The sequence below is a fragment of the Trypanosoma conorhini genome (genome assembly GCF_003719485.1).
Source record: "Trypanosoma conorhini strain 025E chromosome Unknown Tco_14.4_contig_00678, whole genome shotgun sequence".
In the NCBI taxonomy this organism is placed as follows: domain Eukaryota; phylum Euglenozoa; class Kinetoplastea; order Trypanosomatida; family Trypanosomatidae; genus Trypanosoma; species Trypanosoma conorhini.
The window spans coordinates 1-9,261 of record NW_021704772.1 but is presented as its reverse complement, the minus strand read 5'-3'; the positions used below and the strand labels follow the sequence as shown (position 1 = coordinate 9,261).

At 43.2% G+C, this 9,261-nt stretch overlaps 4 protein-coding genes across 4 annotated transcripts, besides 9 other annotated features; 1 reads left to right on the top strand and 3 right to left on the bottom strand.

Annotated features, from left to right (window-relative positions):
• Positions 1 to 29: 29 nt before the first annotated feature.
• Positions 30 to 59: a microsatellite.
• Positions 60 to 851: 792 nt separating this feature from the next.
• Positions 852 to 892: a microsatellite.
• A 26-nt stretch (positions 893 to 918) lies between these two features.
• Positions 919 to 932: a sequence feature (A-rich).
• Positions 933 to 956: a microsatellite.
• Positions 957 to 983: 27 nt separating this feature from the next.
• Tco025E_07997 (RNA-binding protein) lies at positions 984 to 2,135 on the bottom strand (the record flags this gene model as incomplete). Its single annotated transcript, XM_029374854.1, has 1 exon — positions 984 to 2,135. One exon carries the CDS (start codon positions 2,133 to 2,135, stop codon positions 984 to 986), a length of 1,152 nt encoding a protein of 383 aa, XP_029225009.1.
• Positions 2,136 to 2,332: 197 nt separating this feature from the next.
• Positions 2,333 to 2,367: a sequence feature (A-rich).
• Positions 2,368 to 2,398: a microsatellite.
• Positions 2,399 to 2,692: 294 nt separating this feature from the next.
• Positions 2,693 to 2,750: a microsatellite.
• Positions 2,751 to 2,810: 60 nt separating this feature from the next.
• On the bottom strand, positions 2,811 to 3,761 carry Tco025E_07996 (peroxisomal enoyl-CoA hydratase; the record flags this gene model as incomplete). The annotated part of the gene is made up of 1 exon (XM_029374853.1): positions 2,811 to 3,761. One exon carries the CDS (start codon positions 3,759 to 3,761, stop codon positions 2,811 to 2,813), a length of 951 nt encoding a protein of 316 aa, XP_029225008.1.
• A 108-nt stretch (positions 3,762 to 3,869) lies between these two features.
• Positions 3,870 to 3,929: a microsatellite.
• A 109-nt stretch (positions 3,930 to 4,038) lies between these two features.
• On the bottom strand, positions 4,039 to 7,206 carry Tco025E_07995 (uncharacterized protein; the record flags this gene model as incomplete). The annotated part of the gene is made up of 1 exon (XM_029374852.1): positions 4,039 to 7,206. One exon carries the CDS (start codon positions 7,204 to 7,206, stop codon positions 4,039 to 4,041), a length of 3,168 nt encoding a protein of 1,055 aa, XP_029225007.1.
• Positions 7,207 to 7,975: 769 nt separating this feature from the next.
• Tco025E_07994 (putative vacuolar ATP synthase subunit c) lies at positions 7,976 to 9,121 on the top strand (the record flags this gene model as incomplete). The annotated part of the gene is made up of 1 exon (XM_029374851.1): positions 7,976 to 9,121. One exon carries the CDS (start codon positions 7,976 to 7,978, stop codon positions 9,119 to 9,121), a length of 1,146 nt encoding a protein of 381 aa, XP_029225006.1.
• Positions 9,122 to 9,209: 88 nt separating this feature from the next.
• Positions 9,210 to 9,245: a microsatellite.
• Positions 9,246 to 9,261: the final 16 nt, after the last annotated feature.

Genomic DNA, 9,261 nt, shown 5'->3' with positions numbered 1-9,261 from the left:
AAACGCACGGGACTGCCACACAGACGATCATATATATATATATACATATATTTCTGTATTTCTCATCCTCCTTTTGGCTGTTACCTTCGCGCCTCCACGCTTTTGCAAGCTTCGCACTCCCTTTTGAATTCAGCGGTGGAAATACCCAGGCTTACAGATGTAACAACATGTAACAGGATAATGTAGGGAAAATATATCTCACCAAATAATAAAAGTCCAGCAAAACCAGTGAGAGGCAACCATCATGTCACTAGTCCTTCACACTTTCACCACTCCCTTACACACGCACACACACACGCAGAGTTGCTTCTTCCACCGCGCGCATGCTACACATACATGCATATATAATATGCCGCCTTACCCAATCAACCTTTCTATAACCTGCAAGCCCCAGAGTCCACTTTTTTCTCCCTTTTCAGCGCATCATCATTTATCTCCGTTTTTAGGCTCCCCTCGTAGTCACGTTACTTGAAGCCAATCATATCTTTTTTTTACTGTTTTTTCTGCGTGTGTGTGCGTGTGTTATCCATAAACCGCAAACAGCGGAGCCTTCTCAGCTCTTTCTCTCAGCTTTTGGGTTTAACGAACCACGCTCCGGCCTTCTGGGAAACTCCGGCACAGCTCGCCTCCCCCTTCCTCTCCAGACCATTAAATAAGCATATTGAACAAACAAGCGAGAGGACGAGTAATACCGCCCATTGCCAACTCCGTCCGTAGAAAATATTCTTGTATGGGTCGCGCCACAAAACGCCACTCTAATGTGAAAAAAAAAGTGGACCGTATAAGAGCTGAATCGGACTTCTGTCGCCTCATCGGTGCCGCTGATTGTTTCCCATTTGCTTTTTTTTAGTTACATATATATAAGTGTGTGTGTATACATATATATATCATAACTAGTTTGCATTTTTTCTTGGGGTGCTTTTCCCTGATCCTTTTTTTTTCTTTTTCTTTTTTTTGCACCTTCAGCCCCAACACGGCCCTGACTATTCTTCCTTCCTTTCACCCGACCGGACTCGCGTTGCCGGTTCCCGCTGCTCCTGTCCTTGCAAAGCACTGTTACTCCTCGCCTCCCAAATGGCGATCCCGGCATCAAGAGTAGACATTTCATTCACCATATTGGGTGCCCCGTTGCTGTTAGAGTTGCTCATTCCGTGTCCAGTTTCGAAGGATCCCATGCTTGCGCCACTCTTGCCGCTGTTGTTCCGAGGGTTCGGCTGCCGTGAAGGCATCTGATTGTAAACTCCCGACGGGCTACCAATGGGACTGGAATAAACACGCTGTTGTTGTTGTTGTTGTTGTTGGTACAACTGGGGGGCGGTGGGCTGCGGTTGTTCCAATGGTGAATACAAATCTCTTCGATTTCCAGGAGAGTTAACGTTTTCAAAGCGATTGGCAGAGGAAGTGTATGGCCCACTCATAATGGGGGGAGATTCCATGGAGCCGCCTCCAAAGGGCGCCGACACGTACCGTCCCCCAGCGTTGGCAGAAATAGGCGGGACGACATTGGGAGAGGCACCAGGCCGCACCATTACCATTCCACCTTGCTGCGTGCCGCCACCCATTGAGCCTCCAAAGTTGTATTGATTCATGGGAACCTTAAGCTCGACGGCATATCTTGCTTGCTGTTGAAGCTGCTGATGCCTCACACTGTTGGGGGTGGCGAATTGTACTCGCAATGGATTAGTCTGAGGAGGAACTGTATGTTTCTCGTTAAGCGCGTTTATGGCATTCATAGCCATCTCATTCGTCTCGTAGCGCACCCAAGCACTTCCCTTTGAACGTCCCAAGGGATCACGCATAATTTTTACCTCTAAAAGCTCTCCATATGGCTCAAATACGGGTCGCAACTGTTCTTCCGTCGTCATGGCGGGGACTTGTCCGACAAAAAGTTTGCTTCCAATATGGATGTTCTTCCTAGGATCATTCGATACAGGAGTCGGGGAAAACTGTTGGTACACATTGACGGGCTGACCAGTACCACTATTGAGCGTTTGATACTGCATCATCCGTGGGTTTTGATCTTGCACGTTTGTCTGCTGGCCATAATCGTTGGGTGTGTAACCTGCACGCGGGTATTGGTTGCTGCCGCTGTTGTTGCTCGAAAACGGCCCATTTATGACTGCCGCGTAGTTCATTGTCGTTGCCGTCGTCGTTGTTTTCTCACTGTGTGTTATGCTTCTTAATGCTCGCTTGTATCTCCGGTTCTTCTTGCTTAAATACAGACAAATGGAACCTCAAGTTTGGACTTTAAGTCCTCACTTCTCCGCTGAAGAACGCCTGGGAAATTTGTAATTGCTCAAGAGACTCTTCGTATGGGCGACTTTCTTCGCTCTGTTTTTTTTTGCTTTTCCCTCGCTTCGTTTTCGGTTGGTTGAATGTTTGGTTTGTTTGTTTGTTTTTACTCAGCTCTGAGACAGCGGAAGCGAAGAAAGAGGAGCGCAGTACACCGGACGTAGGTACAGGTCGAATACCCCAGGCACGCACGCAGAACAGCAACGACAAGGAGATAAACACACCGTAGAAAACAGTTTCTACGAACATTGTCAGCAGCCATCTTTAGCGGCTGAGGGAGTCCCGTTGAGAAAATCAAGTAAGCCTTTCCCCTTCCCACCCACACACACACAGAGAAAGAGAGAATTATATACACGTCAAACGAAAAAAAGAAGAAAAGAAAAACTCTCCATACAGTTGGTATAAAAAAGATAAAAATAATAATAATAATGCAAAAAAATGCAAAAAGAAAAAAACAACACACACAGATAAATATGAGGCCGAAAATAAGAAGAACCTCACTTACCCAAAGAAGATTTTTATCGGAGCTGTGTCAGAGTAGAACTGGTGTCCACCACAAAATTCCCAAACTGAGGTGGTCGTTTTTGCGCAAACGCTACAGCTGCCTCCATGACGTCCTCACATGCTATATTTGCTGCACTCCACGACGCTGTATATTCTAGTGAACGCTCCACATCTGGTTGCGTCTGATGATTCATTAGCAACTTTGTTCCTTGAACGGCCAAAGGTGAATTTGATGCAATCATTGCGGCGGTTTTGCGCGCTGACTTCATCATATCTTCCCGAGACTCAAAAACGTCCTCCACAAGTCCCATTTGTTTGGCCTCCTTTCCAGTAAAAACGCGGGCCGTGTAAGCTAACTCCCGTGAGCGGCCCTCCCCCACAATGTGTGGCAATCTTTGAAGGACACCGAGATCAGCTGCTAATCCAACTTGAGTCTCCTTTACGGAAAATGAGGTCTTTTCAGTGGCATACCGGAAGTCACAAGCCGTAATAATAGAGGTAGCTCCACCTATGCAATAACCATCAATTGCACATACAATAGGAATATGGCACCGAGCCAGTGAAGAAACACTGCACTGGAAAAATCGAATAACGGCATGTTGCCGCTGAAACTGCATCGCCGGCATCCGCGTAGTCTCCGTCGTTTTTCCACCCATATTCGAGAAACCCGAAAGCCCCTTTTGTAACTCTTGTAATTCTTTGAGGTCCAAACCAGCAGAGAAAGGAGTTCCTTCTTTTGACGTCAAGATTCCCACCCGTGCAACGCCATTCAGCTCACTTGAAAGATAATGCGTCACCTTTAATAAAGAGGCAAAGTATGATCGATCCAAGAGGTTCAGTGGGTTCTTCTTATTGTTCACTACGATTTCACAAATCCCTGTCTCTTTGTATACATACAATTCAAAGGGCTCAAAAGTCGCCAATGGAGCAGAAGTTCCGTAAAGACAGAAGCACCGACGCAACATCAAGGTGAGAAAACTCCTTGTGTCAGTTTTTTTTTATTCAAATGACTTGCTTGATTTTATTTCCTCTTTTTCTTTCCCGCCTACGAAAAGGAACTGTTAACTAGGCACTAATAAGAAAAAAAAGTAAAAAAACGAAAACAGAAGAGAAAATAATAATAATAATAATAACACTTAAAAGCCTCTCCTTTAGCTCAAAAAAAAAATAAATACGCAAATAGTCAGACAGCAGCAGCTAAAGAAAATGAGAAAAAAAAACAACGATGACAATTAATAATAATCACAACTTCATTGTTCCTGTACATCGAACGTGGCACTGGGTTTCAGCCAGAGCCTCAGAAGATTTGGTGATAAGGGAAAAGGTACAGAAGGAAACATCGCCGAGTTCCCGTTTTGGATTGTAAGTCAATGAAAATACAACCTGACCACCTGATGGAACAGTAACCTTCATAGGATCTAACTTCCAACCATTTTCAAGGTATGAATCGCTCCAACCGGTAACAGTACATTCAAAATTTGCACCTTGTTTGACACCTCCAACTATTATGGTCTTTGTTTCTTCTGGGGCGCAGAGAACCTGAATGGGATAAGCGGCAGAAGGGCCTTCTACGGGGAACACGTCCGACTGTAAACCAGTGCACAAGAGAGAAGAAGGTTCTGTCAATTGAGTAATTTGCTCTGGAAATGTAAAAAAGACGGATTTTGCTGAGGCTCTTCCTTGAAGAAGAATTGTGTGGTGATACGCACCTGCGCTTAGATGAAGACAGACGCACAAGTTTCCCACTACTCGAGGACAAAAAATAAGCCTCGTACTTACTTTACAATTAGCAGGAATAGTAAACTGATCCGATTCAATAATAAAAGAATACGCCTCTGGCCACTTCGGTTCCTCACCCGCGGGAGATAAAAGTTTGGCAGTTACATTAACAGGTAACGAAGCCAAGTTATGAACATACAATGAGTGACTACTTTCTTGTCCAACAAGCACAGTATCAAACAAAAACTGCTCAATAGACTGAGGACGGTCTCCTGCAATATTACTTTCTCTGGCTATTAACAAATCGGCAGGTCTACAAATACCAGATAAAACAAGTGTAATATCGTTCGCAGCAGTAGATGCAATAGTCATGATGTCCCTGAAATTACCGTACTCGGTAGGAATAAATCTAATACTCATAGTACATTCCTCGTCTTGAGATAATTTCACGGGTGGCAATTTTGCTATTCTAAATGGAGATAATGTGTCAATCGGTCGCACGTGCAAATTGATAAAGCTCTCGCCATTGTATTGCAAAACACAAGTTTTTTCACTTATTTGCTTCAGCGGTACTTCGCCAAACTCAATATCAAGCTGTGTACCAATCACAGAGGTCTCAACAAGAGGTGTTTCTTCTATGATATTTCTCAAAGGAGGAGACTTTTTTGAATTTCGCTTTGGTAACTCTTTTCGCACCACCATTTTTGGTACAACGCGTGAAAGGTATCTTGCAACCAATTTTGGTTTCACCACCGTACAATTTACTTGAAGCAAGATCAAAAACTTTTCTCGATCCGTGTTGCTTGTACATTTCACAAAAAAAGTAGAATGCCTACTCCATTCTTCACCTACTGAATTACTCTCCCAATCCTTGTAAAGTGCATCTACGGAGGCCGGATCTTGATCCCGAACGCCTGTAACTGCATTTGGATTATCTCGTTCTTTACGCTTTTTCGATGAACTCTTACCACTTGGACGAGAAATATTTTCTTCAACAACCACAGGTGCAGGTTGAGGCTCTGGTGGCCTAAATAACACAACAATTGAAATGCTCTTCCCAGGAGAAAGAACCCCTGATGAAGGAGAGACTCTCAAGATATCATTTGGCAAACTCAAACGAAAGCTTTGAGGGGTTGATCCAGTGTTTTCCAATACTGTTGTACAATTCATTTCGGCACCTAGTGGACACGCTGGAAGGCTAAGACAGGGCCTTAAAAATCGCATACCATTTTTACGACCACATCCAGTAAGTTGTACACTACGAGAGTCTCCATATTCATTGGTCATTTTTATAACCTGTGTGTAGTGTCCCAATGTAGGCGGTAAAACTCCAACCTTAAGCTCAAACAATTCTTTCGGTAATAGCGTTAATGTTTGAAAAGGTTTTATATGTACGTTTTCAGGAAGTTTTAAGAAACCTAAAGTTTGAGGCAAATCCGATAGGTTCCTTATTTTTAAAGGAAGAATAATTTCCTCTTTCATACCCGAAGTGCCGTAGTTCAGTTTGTTTGGCTCCAAAGTAAATCCTCGCTCAGTAAGCTGAGCCTTCAATGCGACTGATATGGGTGATGCTTGCCCTGACACTGTCATTTTAATAACAGAAAAAACATGAGAATTCAAACCTCGAGAAGGTTTAAATAATATATAAAGCTCAAATGTGTCATTTGCTTGAACACATGCGTTTTCCGGCGAAAAAAACACAGAGGACAGCAATGAAGGTGAAATTTCAGGAACCACAGTTACCGACACATTTGTGGCATTCGTTATCAAAATCTTTTCACAATATGTGTTTTCGTAAAAACACCACCTGAAATCTATTTCAGATGCCGAAGAAATATAAACGGGAAGTGAACCTCCAGAACCCTTTACAGAAACACTTTTAATATGTGTTGTGCCTTCTGAATCGTATCGAAGTTCAATTTCCTCATCCATTCTAATTTCTTCGTTTGGAGAAAATGTCAGCTCTAGACGACACGTCGAAAACGGATTCACCAACAACTGATATGCCACAGGCGTAATACTAAGAACAGGAGTATCAATACCATTTTGAAGGTCCTTGTGAAACACCTCCGTCCATTTTCTGAGAGACCCGGAAATAAAAACCTTGGCAGCAAGTGCGCCATCATTCCGCAAAGTTAATACCTTTGTCGATTTTTCGCCAAAGGTAACAACGCCAAAATCAAGACATTCTGGAACAACTGAAACACAAGATCGTTTGCGAAAAGCTTTTACAGGGACAAAGAAAATTCCATCCTCTGTTCGAAAACCAATCGCTGTTTCCAAATCTACATTTTCTTCGGGAGTAAATTTCACCTGCACTTTCCATGATAATCCTGTTGAGATTTTTGGTGGTGGTACATATTCAATGTATAATAAATCCCTATATTTTATGGATATTGGCAAAACTCGAAAGCTTATAGATCGATTTGCACAGTTTGTCAGTAAAACCGTCATTGTGTATGTTGTGCCTACAGAAAAGTTTTCAAAATAAACAGTTTTGGGGCTTGGAATAAATCCCAAAAATCCATCATGCTGTGCGACATCCTCAATACTTTGCAAACTTGAGGCAGCTCTTTTCGACTCGCAATGGTAGGCCTTTTTGGGCTTAACTAAAGTCTCCTCAGCCGCATCCACATTTCTGTAGCGCTCGTCACGAAGCGTTCCATCCTCATAGGCTAAAAACTCCATCATCAGAACTCCTTACAAAAATAAAATAAAAGAAAATAAACAAGAAGAGAAGAACCCGAGTTGACAGACTTACATCACGATAAAGATCAGAATAAAGACAACAAAACTCGCGCTAAACCAATAAAAAAAAAGAAGCCGACAAAAAAAAGGGAAAAGAAAATTTAATCACTTGCAACGAACTCCAGCCATCAAAAAATAAAAAAAGAATTAATGTAACAAAAAAACACTCCGCCCCCGTTTTCAAGGCGTCCCTCGGCAAAAGTCCCCGCAAACATCTCGCGCCACCAAACCCCCGCCGCCCGCCACCGCCGGGCGCCCACCAAGACGGGGCGGCCCGCCACCACCGTCTTCTCCCGGCGGTCGCGCGTTTCCGGAGCCCCGCACGCGCCCCGCCCGGGCGAATAAACCGGCCTTGGCGTTATTGCTTTTTGCTGCTGGTGTCGTTGTTCTTGGTTTTCGTTTTTTTTTTTCTATATTTTGGTGTAGCTCGCTCTAGCTGTTCGTTCTTTTTTTTACACTGCCGAGGTTGTTGTCATTGCTGTTTACTTGATGTCCCACCTTTATCTGTGTCGAAGGATGGGTGATTCAACGCCTTTTGACGTCCCTCACCCCACCTAGCCTCAAGCTTTAAGCGGGGGAGCGGGAGGGGGATGTTTAACTCCCAATGCAAATATTACTTGTGTCGTCTTTCTGTGTGCGTGATTGAATATGTGACTTTTTTTATTTTTATTTTTCCATAGTTCTTCTATAAAAAGAGACCAAAACTATTATCATGTCGGAAAATTTCCTTGTTTTTGGGCTCCCTTTTTTGCCACAGTGCACTGACACGCTTCCATCCTCTCAGTTCAAGTGTCTCGTGGCAGAAATGGGACCTTTGGGTCAAGCTCTCCGGCCGTTCGTGGTCCCTACGCTGAAAGTGGGAACCCTCGACTCGTTGATAGAGGCAAGTGATGAGCTCGCGAAACTTGATCCACAACTTGAGATTACTGTGGAGAAGTTAATTGCCCTTATGGAGGAGACTTCTCAGAAGCCACGAAGTGTCGTTACTGCACTTCGCATTAATCAAACGCAGGAAATGACTCCAGCAACATACATAAAGAATTTTCTATGGAGTTCGGCGCAATTTGACACAAGGGAAAAAATACATGTCTTAATAGAGAAACTATCTCAAATTTCGGCATCAACAGAGGAGCGTGTTCGTGTGTTGTTAACTGAATATAATGATACACGAAATAGGCTAACAGCTGTGACTCGAAAGGCCCAGGGAAATTTGTCTGTGAAACCCATTCGGGAATTGGTTGCCTCGTACAATCAAAAGTTTCAGTGCTTTGTGGACACTGAAATGCTTGGTACATTATTCATTGTTGTACCTTTGGCCTCCCAAAAGGAATGGCTTGAAACATATTGGTCTCTCAATGAATTTATTTGTCCTCAATCAAACCGTGTGATTGCGGAAGATAAAGAATGTGTTCTTAACGGGATTGTTGTCTTTCGAAAAGCGATGGATGATGTCAAGATGGCCTGCCGAAAGAAGCGTTTTACGGTTCGGGACGTGGATGGGGTTGATGATCTTACGGAAACAGAAATAAAAGAGTTGAATCAGAAAGCTGAAAAGGAACGAAAAGCGCTTTATACTGTGCTTTGGCAACAGTATTCTCTCTGTTATGTGGCGTGGGTGCATGTAAAAGCACTTCGTGTGTTTGTTGAGAGCCTGCTCAAGTATGGTTTGCCTCCGCGCTGCATATCAGTTGTATTACAGGTGGATAGGAAGAAAGAAGCGGAAATACGAAGGAAGATCTCGCAGATTTACCCCAATTTAATCTCTCCCTTAGCGAATGAGCCCATAACTGATACTGGAATGCTGCAATATGAATATCCTTATGTCTCGTTGAAGGTAACCAACTTTCAGAAGGAATAGGAATCTTTTCAAGACGAATTGGTACATTAGGCATTAATCTTGATTTTCGCTTCTCACTGAGTTACGTCTCTTGAGCGTTTTTTGGCTCATATATATATATATATATATATATATATATATATATTATTAGTAATTAGTTA